The following is a 15,439-nucleotide window of genomic DNA, read 5'->3' as shown; positions in this document are numbered from 1 at the left end:
GTCTAGTAACATTAGGCAGTTTTGATTTATTATTTATATACTGTTAAATTTTTGATGATCACGTTATTTTATATATGCACTCATTCAGAAGATGCGCAATAGCGCCCCCTACCATATAACAGTGAAAACACGGAAAGCCAGAACATTCTTTTTAGAATTTAGAAGAGCGATTCAAAAATGTTCATAGAAGTCTGCGTGACATTTTTTTATACATTAAAAGGTTTTCATAAAATATGTAATGGCAAATATGGCTGTATATTTTTTATGGTGCATATCAAGTAAACCAATTATGTTTATGTAGTGAAAGTGTCTATTTTATTTTTTTACAGGTAGCCCTTATCTCTTGAAAAAGACAGTCCCAATTAAATGACTGCAGTTCAAGGCCGTACTAGAAATTTTATAGTGATTTTATTAAAAAATAAAAATAAAACTGGACTTTTGGGGGCAGTATTTGTGCTCATGTGAACGATTGTTACTTTCAAAATAACATTATTATTATACTTTTTTTTTTTGCAATGACATGATTAATGTGTAAATAATATCAGATATTTTGGGAGGTGAACTATTGTTTTAAGTCACAAACCATCATTATACAACAAATCGGCAGGTGTTCTGTCAGAGCTGCTTTTGCTTGTAAAATTTGATTCTTCATAATGTGTGTGTGTGTGTGTGTGTGTGTGTGTGTGTGTGTGTGTGTGTGTGTGTGTGTGTGTGTGTGTGTGTGTGTGTGTGTGTGTGTGTGTGTGTGTGTGTGTGTGTGTGTGTGTGTGTGTGTGTGTGTGTGTGTGTGTGTGTGTGTGTGTGTGTGGCTGGTACCGTCTAATGGCCGGACGTGTGTGTCATCTGTCAGACTGGCAGAGATTTAGACGTGCAGGACACGGACACCCAACATGCCCGCGGGTCGCAGACACAATCACTACACACTCATGCAGACACACATGCAAGAAAAAATGGGTAAAACTTTACAATAAGGTTCATTACAAAACAACAAAAGCAGACGAGCTGTGTGTGCTTACATTGAGCATTTCCATCTCCAATCCTCCAGATATTCACTGTCTTCTCCACAGAGCCAGATGCAAACATCAACACACAGAGAGAAGACTCACACACTCACAGACTCACACATCTACAGAAGAGAGACAGACAGAGGTATACAGGAGGTGAAACTCGAACAATTTGAATATTGTGCAAAAGTTCATTTATTTCAGTAATTCAACTTAAAAGGTGAAACTAATATATTATATAGACTCATTACATGCAAACTGAGATATTTCAAGCCTTTATTTGTTATAATTTTGATGATTATGGCTTACAGCTTATGAATTCACAATATTCTAATTTTAAAATTGGGGTTTTCAGAAGCCATAATCATCAAAATCACGGGCCGGTTGCGGTCTCTCTTTTTCTGTAGCCACTCCGAAGTCTTTTGCGTTTTACATCGGGTGAGTCTCCAGTCGTCACTGATGGTTGTCGTTTGAACCTTTCTGGATCCGCCATCAAATTAATAAGTTAAATTATATCAAGTGCTGTGAGAAAAGGCTATAAATCTCCAACATGCTCACACGCAATATAGCCAATAGCCGTAATGATGCAAAAATCCACCAGTAGGCCTATCACTGGCATGAAAAACATTATTACAAGCTTACCGTTTTGAATCGAGCTACGGCAAGCAGAGAGTTTTAAACACTGGCTGGTTATGTACTTTCTCAAAAATCTATTTTGGATAATTTTTCACCCTAAAACGTTGCGGACTGGAGCTTTAATGCACAGAACCGGATCGAATGGAACGTTGTTTCTGCCACAGAATAAAAACTATATTTTTGCCTTGTTTTCCCTGCAGTTGCGAGATATAAACTCAGAATCAGATTGTGGATTCACACTGAGAGATTGAGCAGCAGATGAGACTCACCTGTCATGCTGCGTCTCTCTCTCTCTCTCTCACACACACACACACACACACACACACACACACACACACACACACACACACACACACACACACACACAGAGAGAGAGAAAGTGTTTTTAGAGCATTAAACCTCATTCAGCGCAGATGATAGATGGCACAGCTCTGCCGTGAGTATTCTTGTTGATCAGTTATTAAGCAGATACAGACAGACAGGCAGTCAGAGAGACAGACAGGCAGAGAGACAGACAGACAATCAGTCAGTCAGAGAGACAGACAGGCAGAGAGACAGACAGACAGTCAGAGAGACAGTCAGTCAGAGAGACAGACAGGCAGAGAGACAGACAGACAGTCAGAGAGACAGACAGACAGGCAGTCAGAGAGACAGACAGACAGGCAGTCAGAGAGACAGACAGACAGGCAGTCAGAGAGACAGACAGGCAGTCAGAGAGACAGACAGTCAGTCAGAGAGACAGACAGTCAGAGAGGCAGTCAGTCAGACAGACATGGCGGCAGACAGTCAGACAGACAGACATACAGACAGACAGTAAGAGAGACAAACAGACAGTCAGACAGTAAGAGAAACAGGCAGATATACAGACACACAGTAAGAGAGACAGACAGACAGGCAGTCAGAGAGACAGACATGCAGTCAGACAGACAGAGAGACAGACAGGCAGACACACAGTAAGAGAGACAGGCAGAGAGGCAGTCAGAGAGACAGGCAGAGAGGCAGTCAGAGAGACAGGCAGTCAGACAGACGGCTAGATTTATGATAAGCACACTTTATAGGCTGCATATGAAACCTGTTCGCACACGCTGTTCACAAACACATCCCTCTCCCCAACACATGAAGGTTTTAAACACATCATGATTGCCCTCTGGCAAAACCTTTACTTTGCATCTCAGAATCACGTGGTTTGGGAATATTTTATCATCCATTGATCATAATTCTCTAATTGAACTTCGGTTTCTTTCCCACACTTTGACTGGGTAATTCTGCGACTATATTAAGGCTTTGTGAATGAATATGCATAATTGTTCATTTAGCCAGGGTTAATGAAGAAAGAACTGTCAATCATCTTTATTTATATCGCGCTTTTTACAATAGGCCACAGAGTGTTTCAAAGCAGCTTCACAGAAATAACAGGAAAATAATGCAACAAAGTTTGTTTCCAGAGGAAAATAGCGTCACAGTCCATCATAAGTAAGCTCAGTGATGTTTCATTTTAGTTGTAAAAAAGTTATTATTTATATATACGCTCTGGAGTAAACCGTGATGTTTTAACATCCAGCACAGTTCAGTTCATGTATGAATATTATTGTTGAATATTAAATTTAATGTCCCCAACTGTGCAGGTCAGGGGTCAAGACTACAGATTTTCACATTTCTTCTGATATATCTGGTGTCATTAATAGATGCACTTATTAATTTTTCAAAACAAACCAGTGCCAATCACTCACCGCGTCATATACCGTCACTGTTTTATCAACAGACCTGCAAATAAAGAGCAAAGATAAATCCATCATTATGTTGTTCGTCACCAGCATCTGAGCTCAGACAGATCTATGTCCCTATAGTTCAAATCCAGCATGTTATGGTTATGTTGGTCTTTGAAATGATGCGCTGCTGTTTTCCAGACGGAGATCAGAAACTGAGCCCACAGCTCCCTCTGCTGGCCAAACTGGGGAATGACATTTTATTTATTATTATTATTTAAATAATAGCAGTGCTGTTATTAAATTCTGGTTTCATTATAAATTATCTCCTGATTTTCTGAAGATTACAATTTTTTTTTTTTGTATTTCCCATGTACTTGTATACATTTTTTGGATGTGTAGTTTCTATGATTGGTTTGTGAATTATTATTTTATATATATATATATATCTTTTTATTTTATTTTTATGTATAAACTATCCCTTATCTACTGCCTTGCTTTACTTTGAGTTTTATGACTTATCCTTATTTTTATTTTTACTTTTTGTGCTTGATACTTGTATCCCCTGTGCTTTTTGTTTAAAAAAAAAAAAAAAAAAAAAGTGCCGTTATTGTTTACTAAAACTATTAAAAATTGTTTGTATTAATTTAAATAAACCTGAAATAAAATTTAATATTAGGTAAAACACTTAAACTTAAAAAAATAGGCAAAAAAGTTTGTTTAAATCAAAAACTGAAATAAAGACATTTTTAGCACATAACAAAAATTACTAAATATAAACAAATAAATCAATTTAAAATATTAATAAATACTACAATAGTATATAAGTAACACTGAATAGTAGGCATGAGACTGCAGGGTGAAGACAAGCCAAATGGGACATCGAGTGATAATTTGTCAATTATTGCATTGTTTAGAAATATGATAAAATATTATGTCCCTTTCACATAGTACTATTTGACATCGTTCATGATCTTCACTGCACGATACAGAGGAAAAGGGAAGAAATATTGAATTCATAAACTTCAGCTGTGTTCACGCTGTTCAGTGTGTGATGTGTTGAGACGAGCAGCTGTCAATGATGAAGTAAATGAACACATGTACAGCAGTGACGTCTTATAACCTGTGTAGAAACACACACACACACACACACACACACGCAGTCCTGGTGGAAAGGATGTTTCAAAAGGCTGTGCTTTTTAATATAATAAATACTAAGACAGCATTATCATTCATGCAAGAGGCAATCCCATAATGCATTGTGACAAAAATGGATCCAATATGCAAAAAAAACAACGGAATAAATGTTGATTACAAAAATGCATTCATGCAATTCCAATAAATACTGTAAATAAATATATTCTGAAATGTTTCTAATATATACAAATTTTCTATATTATTTTGACATTTAAAAAAACTCCTGCCAAACCAAAATTTGTTTGCTTTTAAAAATATTGTATTATTGTTTTATTAATTTATTTTGATTATATTAATTTATTATTTTTAATGTTTCATATTGATAACTTTGTATTATTTTTGTATTCTTATGCTACAAATTAAAATAGTTCAACAATAAAAATTATTTTGATAAAAAATCTATATTTTTTTCACCTAGGCCCGGTTTCACAGACAGGGTTTAGATTAAGCCAGGATTAGGCGTTAGTTCAATTAGGATATTAAAGTATCTTTTATAAACGTGTCTTAGTAAAAAACATTAGTGACATCTCGAGACTAAACGTTGTATTACAATACAAAAATATGTATTTTAAGATTTCAGTTAAAACATCTCAATCATGCATATGGACTAGACTTATCTGTGAAACGTTCTGTGATTTTTAATATTTTATAATATTTGGATGTAATTTGGACCTTTTCTCTGAGTTAGGATGCCGCCTATGTAGGGAGCTCACTAGGTTTTGGCACACGTCCTACTATGTCTGTGTAAGTAATGAAGACTGTTGTCGTCTACAGAGTGATATTTGAGCATAATTGAGATACTATAACAGTTTTTTATTCATATTTTGAATTGTTTTTATTTTTCTATTAGTTTCCGTTAACACACTGAGACCACAGATGGACGCAGCGACAGCTCTACAGCATCACGCCGCTTGGCTAAACCAATTACTTTAGTTGAGAATTCACTTCAGATGAACTACATTAAATGAGTCTCGCAGACAGCGTTATGAAGACCCGTGAAGCACACGCGCGCTCGAGTCCCTGATAACGCCAGTCACAATATAAACATCATCCACAATTTCCTGCAAGACGATGAGACGCAATATCCCAGCAACCCCTGTGATTGACTGCTGCTTATCTGCATGTGTGTGTGTGTGTGTGTGTGTGTGTGTGTGTGTGTGAAACAAAAGTGTGTATGAGGCGTCCCAGCGGGCAGTGACACAGTCAGCCGAGACGGTTGCCACGGTGACAGACAGACGAGGCCGACACCGGCGCCTGTGCTGAGGATCACAGATTACAGTCTTCATGTAACTATTAGAAGCAAAACAATCATTAATAATGATTTACTCACAGAACTCAAATGCTTAAGCCACACATTCACAACAAACTACATTTTCTTCTCAAATCTGATATTTTACGCATGATCTTTGGCATATTTGACTCGCATGCATGTAATTGTTTGCAGCCCGAACAGTAACACAACACAGCAAATTATTATTAATAACAGTATATACTGATGCTGACTCACTTTCTGATCCAGTTTCAATGCAATGTTTGCTAAATGTCAGTGTGTTCAGTCAGTTGTGCTTCAGAAAATGTCTAATCATTGAGATTTAACTTGATTTGGGGTTGAGTGCTGGGTGAACGGGAACAGTGCAATGTGCATCGACTCATGACTGCGAGTACCTGCTGTTGCATGCTGGGAAATAATCCATATCCTCAGTTCCACATCCTGCCCACCAGAGGCCAATCGAAACTTGATTGTCTGGCCATCTGAAAACACACACACACACACACATGCGCGCACACACACACACACATGCGCGCACACACACACACACACACGCACACACACACACACGGCAAGATGTTTCAGTTTATGCTCAAATTCAAGGTAAATTCTGACTGTTGAAATATTTTAGAGTTTATATTTGTTACTTCTGACGTATTATTTATGGAAAAATACAACAACAAAAGCTTTAGACTGGAAGACCATAACTGACATGTTTCCATGTGTTATTTAGAGGGATGGCGTTGTGTAAAATAGTTTGTTCCACAAGACAAATGTCAGGATATGTGAGACTTTCCCACATCCCATCAGGACAAGCCCATCTCTCCCCAGCAGAGGGAGTCATGACACGGATCATCTTCAGCCGGGAGAGTTTACAACGGTTGTGTTTTACCGATGCTCATCTGAGGGCCTGGATCATGTGCTTCTGTGTGTGTGTGTGTGTGTGTGTGTGTGTGTGTGTGTGTACAACTATCTTTGTGAGGACCAGTTTGAGTTTTAGACCATTGAAGTGAGAACAAAAAAAGTAAAGTGAGGATATGTTGGCCGGTCCTCAGTTTCTGAGACCGCTTTAAAGGCCTGTTTGAGAGTCAAGACTTGGTTTTAGGGATCAGGTTATAATGAGGTTACGGGTCGGTTTAGGGTTAGGGTTCGGGTTAGGCATTTAGTCGTGATGGGTAAGGTTGGGGTAAACTTATTATTTATTAATTTTTAGGGCTGTCTGATTGGAAGAGATTTTGAAGGGGAACGGGAGAGCTTCACTCCGACGAGGCGAGTGAAGATTATCTATACGGAGAGTATAGAGGTTCGCTGTTTGTTTAAAACAGCAAAAGTGAAACGTGCTCTGTGGGGTCCCACTGGGCTATACTGGTGTGAGACACCACCCCAGTAGAGGACGTCCCTGGATTAGGTCCAGTGGCACCGCAAACCTGCTCAATCACTTCCATCTCAGATAGGGTTTTAATTATTCTTATTTCTTTTGATTATTTTAATTTCTTCTATGTAAAGCACTTTGAATTACCACTGTTTAGCTGTGCATTTACTGAATGAGCACTGTGCCACTGTTCGTCCGACTGTTTGCACTGTATTTTATTTTTTAAACGGTTTTAATTATTCTTATTTCTTTTATTATCTATGTAATTATTTTAATTTCTATTGTGTAAAGCACTTTGAATTACCACTGTGTATGAAATGTGCTATATAAATAAACTTGCCTAAACTGCTAGAGATTGCATTGTGTCAATGAATGTCCTCATGAAGATAGGTGTGTGTGTGTGTGTGTGTGTGTGTGTGTGTGTGTGTGTGTGTGTGTGTGTGTGTGTGTGTGTGTGTGTGTGTGTGTGTGTGTGTGAACATCTGTCCGTCGGAGAGAAACAGCAGATGGACCGTCCCGCACATCTACAGGTTACACACATTAAACAGCACACACTGTTGGTTAGACTGAATAAACTATATATCTGATTCTTTAATCAAATATTTGTATGGACCTCTGTGTGTTTTGCATTCATGAAAAGATAATCAGCTATATATATATATATATATACACATACAGACACATAAAAAAAAAAAAAAATGTGGTCCCACTTTATATTAAGTGGCTTTAAGTACTATGTACTTACATTGAAATTAATAATTTGATACAATGGACTTATTGTGTACATACATGTTTTTACATTGTACTTATATATTTAAAATACCTGCATGTAATTACAGATGTAATTAATTTATGTAATTACATTTGTAATTACACAGTTGACCTGTCCCTTATACCTTAACCCACCCTTAAACTGAACCATACCAGCACACCTGTCCCTAACCTTACCCGTAGCACACCTCAATAGCAGCAAAAGTGTTTTACAATAAAACATGAACACAATAAGTACATTGTACTTATTTTTCGATGTAAGTACATAGTACTTAAAGCCACTTAATATTAAAGTGGGACCAAATATTTTGCCCCATATAGGGTTATTGCACATTTTTTGTAATAATTTCATATTCAATCTCCAAGTTAATGTAGAAACAACATAAAGACAGTATATTTTTAATATTTGATCTAACCAGTAGGAAATATACAGAAATTGAATAGTTACTAAACGATTCAGTTTTCAATAAATTATAGATTAAATATAGATTTTTATTAAAGCAACAAAAGTTATTCAGTCAAGAGCAGTGAATGATTTTCTCGTTGTCTTTTGTTCTCTGATGAACAATAATGACAGACGGTAGCAGGTTTATCACTTTGAATTAACACATTAAAAATATTTAACAATTAACGCACTTTTCGTCATCCTTTGGCTAGCGTTACATTATATGATCTCACTCGTATTCATGCTAATGCTTTTAAACCATTCAAGAGCCACAAGACACAAACTCAGTTTGAGTTAACTTAAGTTCTCTTTTACAGTTTTAAGTTTTTACAGTTTCACTGTTTTAAGAGAGTTAGATAATGTCTTAAATGAATGTAAAGAGTTATGTAAGAGAGATGCATGTCAGATACAAACAAAACGTGTTTTCTTGAGAATAATAATTGGAAATCAAAATCAGGTTTTCCCGTGGCCTCGATATCACTCCATCATGGTAATCTTTTATTCTAAAGGGTTGGTTGATTATGATTGCACTTTTCTAACTCTAGTTAGTGTGTAATGTTGCTGTTAGAACATAAACAACATCTGCAAAGTTACAACGCTCAAAGTTCAAAGCAAAGCGAGATATTTGCTTTTAAAGAAATCGCTTTTTAAGAACTACAACAAACGGCTGGTAGGAACTACACGACATTCCTCCCGGGTTAGTGACATCACCAACCCTAAAATTAACATAAACCCCGCCCCCTGAACACGATTTATAGATTATCATGACAGAATATGCTAATCAATGACTAGAAGATAACTACACATAAGCTTCATAAATTCATCAACTAACCATTCAGAAATGTCCTGTTCTTCTACATGTTGTCACTTCTTCTTGAGTCTCTCCGTCATTGTCTGACTCCGGTTTGAACATAAAAGGCTAAAAGTTTTTGTAATTTTCAGTGCATGTGTGTGTGTGTGTGTGTGTGTGTGAGAGGTAAAAGGACACGGGCTCTTGAAGCTCCGCCCCCTGTGCCGGGAGCAGCAGCTCATTTGCATTTAAAGGGACAGACACAAAACGGTGTGTTATTGCTCACCCTCAAAAAGTGACAATTTTAACATGCTATATAAAAATATCTGTGGGGTATTTTGAGCTAAAACTTCCCACACACACTCTGGGGACATCAGAGACTTATTTTACATCTTGTGAAAAGGGCATTATACCACTTCTTTAATGTATTCTTCTCTAGGGCATGTGGAGGGAAAATTGCAGCACAAACATTCATACGTATTATCAATGGATTTGATTAATTTTTTTATGTGAATATTGTGGCCAAACTACACACACACTTCATACTTCACATCGACCTCCTCATGTACTGTACACCAACTCAAACTCCCAATCTAGTTACTGCCCTTTATGATCCCGCTAGTGTAAATAATCAGGCTAGAGTGAAAGTGTTCAAAAGCATATTCCTGCAAGTCTGACAAATCCTAACATCCTTAAATTACAAAGTATGCATAATAATTTTCAAAAGGTTATGTAGATCAGGAACGACTCACCAGATGGCAGAAGATTCACATGCAGGTGCTGTTAAAGACCCTGAAAAACACATTTAAGTTTCTGTAAATACAGCATTTTAACTCAATAAGCCATGCACAATATATATTATACATAAGTTAATAAGCAAACGTACATGTAGAGAATGATTACCTCTAAAACACTTTCTGTATGACTGCAGGAAAGTCACATGACAGAGTCTGTTGCCTGGGATTCGTGAGTTTCCACTCATAAACGCCCCTGAGGTGATCATGTCAGAGCTTTACACCTTTACAAACACTGACGGGTCAATGGAGAGATTCATATTTCTGTTGTAGGAGAAGATGGAGGTGAGAGGAGAAGAAGAGACATGCATGCAGAAATACAGTGATGTAAACCGTTACTAATCTTAAGATTATTACATGCACAAAATGCGGCATCAACAGTATATAAACACAACCAGGTTGCTTGAAAACATTTTATTAAGTATTCGACACAAACTAGAGAAAAATAAAACTCCTACAAAACACAACGCTACACCTTCATTGCAATATCTTTACACAAGATAATTCAAGTATTCTGACTTTAGTTACATAAAAAACACTGCAGATATCTACCGTGGAGACGCCGTGTCTGACTGAGGCATACTGAGAGAAACCTCACAATAAATATAATGTAAACTAGTTTTTTGTTTTTGTTTTTTTTCATTGCAGCAGCATTTTATGCACATGCAAATATTGCTGCCACAATGCAATGGTGTTGCTATGCGGTTGCTAGTCAGAAAAGAGCATATCTGATATGTTTTAGGTGGGATTTTTCACCCGGTTTATTGTATCGTATATAAGCAATCGTGATGATAAGCATAGCGAGCACTGGATGAACACTTGTGGACTTCAGACTGAGGTTTGAGGAGTTTTAAAAGACAAAAACGGTGGGTTTGGAAAGGCACTGCTGTTTTCAGAAAGTGCCCCGGCCGGCCGATGTGCTGCACAGAGTCGTCAATACACTGGGTTTGCCGTATTAAAACATATGAAAAGATACAACTATTTAAAAGGCATAAACAATACTGGATGCCTGGAGTCTTGTGCGCACATAATACAATATTAAGAACCAATATTAAACATTAATAGTCGTTATATATGCGTTTTGGACTTTGTGATTCAAAACATACACGAATGCAGTTTTATAATGTAATCATAATTGATCTTCTGACACCCTAAGAGCTCAGATTTATGTAAACATTACATTTTTGCTTTATTTTACTTTTTTTTTCATATTTGATAATGAAAAACATCCATTGAAGCAGTTTTTTGCCTTTTCTTAGAAAGTGAAGACTTTTTAAGTCATAAATAATTAAATACAGTACATTCACTATAATATTAATGTTTATTTTAAAAAAAAAAAAGAAAAAAAATCCCCAAATATATTTACAGGTAGTGGAAGGATATTTTCGAAGCGCTGAAATAAAAGTTCTCTCGCTCTCAGTTGTTCCCTGTACTTGATATAAGCGTGTCCAAAGGTCAATGTGAATGAGGTGATTCGGTGTGTAACGCTGGTCCGGGTGACTCCTCAGCATCCAGTGGATGTGAAACGAGCCGGTCTCATGTGTCGAGAGCCGGTTTCAGAGAGTTCTGCCTCAACAGCTCGGTCCATCTCCTCTGGAAAAACCTTCTCATCGTGTGTCCCGCTCGTCCGATGTCGGAATTATCCTCGTTGAACTTCTCACAGTTATCATACACCAGGTTCACATCAATAATAAAAGTCTCAAGGTTCAAGTACCTGCAATAAGAAAGGTCAAATGTGATTACAAAATGCTGTACAACACACACTAAATGTTAAATCAAACATTCACAAATCACTTTGCTGGTAAATATGGACCTTTTTCACATCGTTCATAGTTAGTTTCAGTGGTGAACGGAGACTACAACTAATATTATTTTTTGCGTTCCCATTTGCTTCACGATAACATTTATTTGACTTTCCAAAAGAGGGAATAAAATATCAAGAGATGGATTACATTGGTCAGAGAGAAAGTCAAATTTGCCGTCAGTCCCTCAGCCGTTGTGTTAGAAATACATTCACTAGTTTACTGTAATTTAATGTCAAGGTAAGAAAAAACTAATTATAATGTTATAAATGTACATTAAATTTGTAAAACTTCCATTGTGGTTCGACAGCAATGTATTTTTATAATGATGCATTTCAAGAAAATTATTGATATATGATTCTTCCTTTTGTTTATTAAGTTAAAAACAGTGCAGAAAACATGATTATTATTTTAACAAGATTTTTTACCATTTTACTTTTTCTATGAATTATTTTAAATCTGCTTGACTACAATGTTTAGTTAAAAGTATGGTTCCATTAAAAATGAAAGAAAATTAAAAGAAAATGTAACACATAAAAAGAAAAAAAATGATACATAAAAATATCTAATTTATTATATTATTAATAATAATAATACAATATTATTGTCAAATAGTTTGAATCTACTTGACTATAATGACTGTTTGGTTAAAATTATGGTTCTATTGAAAAAATAATAAAATGAAAAGAACAAACAAAAACAAAAACTAATACTAATAATAATTATGTTTATTGCCGAATATTTTAAATCTACTTGACTATAATGACTGTTTGCTTAGAATATTGATTCCATTGAAAAAAAACCTTGAAAAAAAATTATAAAAATAAAATAAAATATTTTATTATTGTCAATAAATATAGCACCAAAAGTCAGAAAATATTGTGAAAGATATAGAAATATTTATTTTTCTTTATAGAAATGTGTTTTGCCCAGCCCTACTAACTGTAATTTCAGCATCAGAAACGTTCAGTATCATGTTTAATACCATGCAGAGTGTATTTGAATATGTTCCCTCCATTAATATAAATGACTAGTTAATATTCTAGTGACACCCACTGGCCGTTGATGAGTTTGTCTCTGATAGTGGAGAGGTCCATGGGCTTCTTGATGATCTTGCGGTATCCCGGGACAGATTTGGAGTTGACGGGTGTCAGAAACGGCCCGGCGTCCTGATGGCTTTCCAGCTCGGCCAAGAGTATCCTAATGACCAAATCAAGGACATCTGATTCATATGCACATCACAATATAACCACTTCTGCAGGGCTTCAGGCTCTGGGACTGTACCTGCACATGGCCAAGTCTTTACTGCCGTCTCTGACCGTCTTGTGTTTCTTCACACACGCTGGACTCTCTTGCTTTGCTGGGTTTGGGGAAGGATTCTCCTCCGTCCTTCTCTTTTTTATTTCCTTGGACACTTTTTTGGGAGTGCTGTTGGCGCTGCCTGAATCTTCCTCCGAGTTGTCTCCGGCTACAGACGTCTTCCTGTGGCGTTTGGCCTCGGCAGGTTTCCTCAGGCCTCCGCTTGAACGGTTCAAGGGCTTCTTGGTCTTCAGGGACTGACTGCTCGCCTACACAGAGCCAAAATGCTTTAGTGAGGAAACAAAATCTCCAAACACAAGCCAAAGACTCTGATCCCTTCACTATTGCAGTTAAGATGTTCATTCTGTAGCATTTAGGGAGCTTTTATACATGTATAAGTATATTCAGGGATGCATGTGTGCTTGGGAATTGGAAGGAAAAAGTAAACAAACATTTGTTCTGTAAACATTTCATGTTTACTGTAAAATACTGTAATCATATTTATTATTATGGTTAGGAGGGAGAATGAAGAATCATTTTCACACATGTATTGTCTCCTTATGAGTCCAGACCTTAAATTAATTGTAAGTCTTTGGGATGTGCTGGAGGAGACTTTACAGAGTGCTGGACTCTTGCATTGTCAATACAAAAAAAAGATTTCCCTCACAACCATTCTTTCACAATCTGACCCTGATGAATCTTGACATTGTCATCCTGGAATATGGCCATGGTGTGTTTTCCTACATGGTTGTTTAAGAAATGAAAAGCTCCACACTCCATCAATAAGTGTTAGAATAATTGTTGCAGAACATACAGTATAACATTAGCCTAGAAATCTAGACGCACCCTAGCGGCAGCAAATGTTACTCTGCAGCCGGTGTCGTCAAGCAACTCTCCGTTGGCTTGAGAACTGGAAAAACCAAACTCTAGTCAGGCCAATCACATCGTGTACAGAGTCGGTGGGCGGGCCTAACATAATGGCGACAGAGTTGCGGCGGTTCCGCGTGAATTCCCTGCTACTTGAAAACAAAGAACGGCTGCCGCTGGCGAACAGCGGTCTTTCCAATCAGCTTTGGCCGCGACTCTGGAAGACTTGGAGTTAGGCCGTGTGTCCACCAAAGCGTTTTATTCACGTGGCTGGCGTGTTTTTTCAATTGTTTTCAATGAAGGCGCCGCGTTTTAAAACACCATGAGCGTAACGAGGCGCTGAGCGTCTTTTTCACGCTGAGGCGCTGAGCGTTCTGTGTTTTTTAGAGGTCGCCGAGAGTTGAAGAATGTTCAACTTTGGGTAAAACGCAGCGCTCATCACTGTCACTTTTTACCCCACCGTCCAATCACAGTGGAGGAGGAGCGGGACTAATACCACACCGACCAATGGATATTCTGTATCATAGCAATGAAGCGTCTCTCAACTGAAAAAAAACTGTGCTGCCAAAACGCTCTCAAGCGCACATATCTTGACGTTTTCAGCTGGCTAAAAACGCTTTGGTGGACACACGCCTTAAAGGGATCCCTGGGTATTAAGTCATGCCTATTGCGTGCAGAGGGAATTTGAAAGACAACCATTTATCCCGCCCCTCGGATGAGCTCTGCCAATGGTGTGTTCCCAGACCCAACATCTTGATGTGGGTCTGGCTTGTCAGGCTAGTTTAACATGTTAGAAACATAATAATCACTGCAATAACGATCCTATCATTGCCTCTACATTTGCCTATATTTAAATCCAAACTCTTTTTCCTTCTTTTTTTGGCAGGGCAGTGTATTTCTCACATAAAAATGACATATCAATGTGTTGTGCCACATTTTACACCATTGAACTGCAGGTAAATTATTAAAAACACAAGCCACATGTCTACTTTTGTTGTTTTTAGTCCCTATGAACGGCCGCTTTGTGTTAAGATTCTTCGGAAATTCCATGTTTTCAATTACAAAAAAGACCCTGCATACCGGTTTGGAAGAACATTAACTTTCCAGAAAGAAGGTCAGAAGAGACAGAAGGCCTCATCAAACGCAGTGTTAATGATCTTCACCTGGGATATGCAGGCCGGGCAGAACCAGTCTCCGTCTGGTATGGTGGTGATCCTGGGTTTATGGCAGTACGTGTGGCAGCCTTTTTCACATCCATCACACAGCAGCAGGAGCTCCTCGTTGTCCCCCTTATGGCAGATCTGACAGTACTGAGCGATAAACACATCCAGGATTACTTCACTCCAAGTCAAGTCACCTTTATTTATATAGCGCTTTTTACAATACAGATTGATTCAAAGCAGAGATAACAGCAAAATAATGCAACAAAGTTAATTTCCAGAAGAAAATAGCATCACAGTCCATCATAAGTAAGCTCAGAATGTTT

At 37.5% G+C, this 15,439-nt stretch overlaps 1 protein-coding gene across 8 annotated transcripts in view; it reads right to left on the bottom strand.

Annotated features, from left to right (window-relative positions):
* Window positions 1-10,385: 10,385 nt before the first annotated feature.
* The window catches only part of baz2bb (bromodomain adjacent to zinc finger domain, 2Bb), a 96,169-nt gene continuing 91,115 nt past the window's right edge, over window positions 10,386-15,439 (bottom strand). For 7 of the 8 annotated variants that reach the window (XM_079618689.1, XM_079618694.1, XM_079618691.1 and 4 more), the window contains 4 exons: window positions 15,117-15,263; window positions 13,072-13,355; window positions 12,844-12,987; window positions 10,386-11,699 (listed from right to left, as the gene is read on the bottom strand). In XM_079618689.1, the coding sequence (XP_079474815.1) occupies window positions 11,522-11,699; window positions 12,844-12,987; window positions 13,072-13,355; window positions 15,117-15,263 (753 nt within the window). In that variant the 3' untranslated portion in view covers window positions 10,386-11,521. The remainder of the gene's footprint in view (window positions 11,700-12,843; window positions 12,988-13,071; window positions 13,356-15,116; window positions 15,264-15,439) is intronic. The other variant, XM_079618695.1, reaches the window with a different exon arrangement.

The sequence above is a fragment of the Phoxinus phoxinus genome, assembly GCF_949152265.1.
Source record: "Phoxinus phoxinus genome assembly, chromosome: 7".
Lineage (NCBI taxonomy): Eukaryota > Metazoa > Chordata > Actinopteri > Cypriniformes > Leuciscidae > Phoxinus > Phoxinus phoxinus.
Note: the sequence above shows the minus strand (reverse complement) of the source record. Positions and strands in the feature narration are given on the sequence as shown.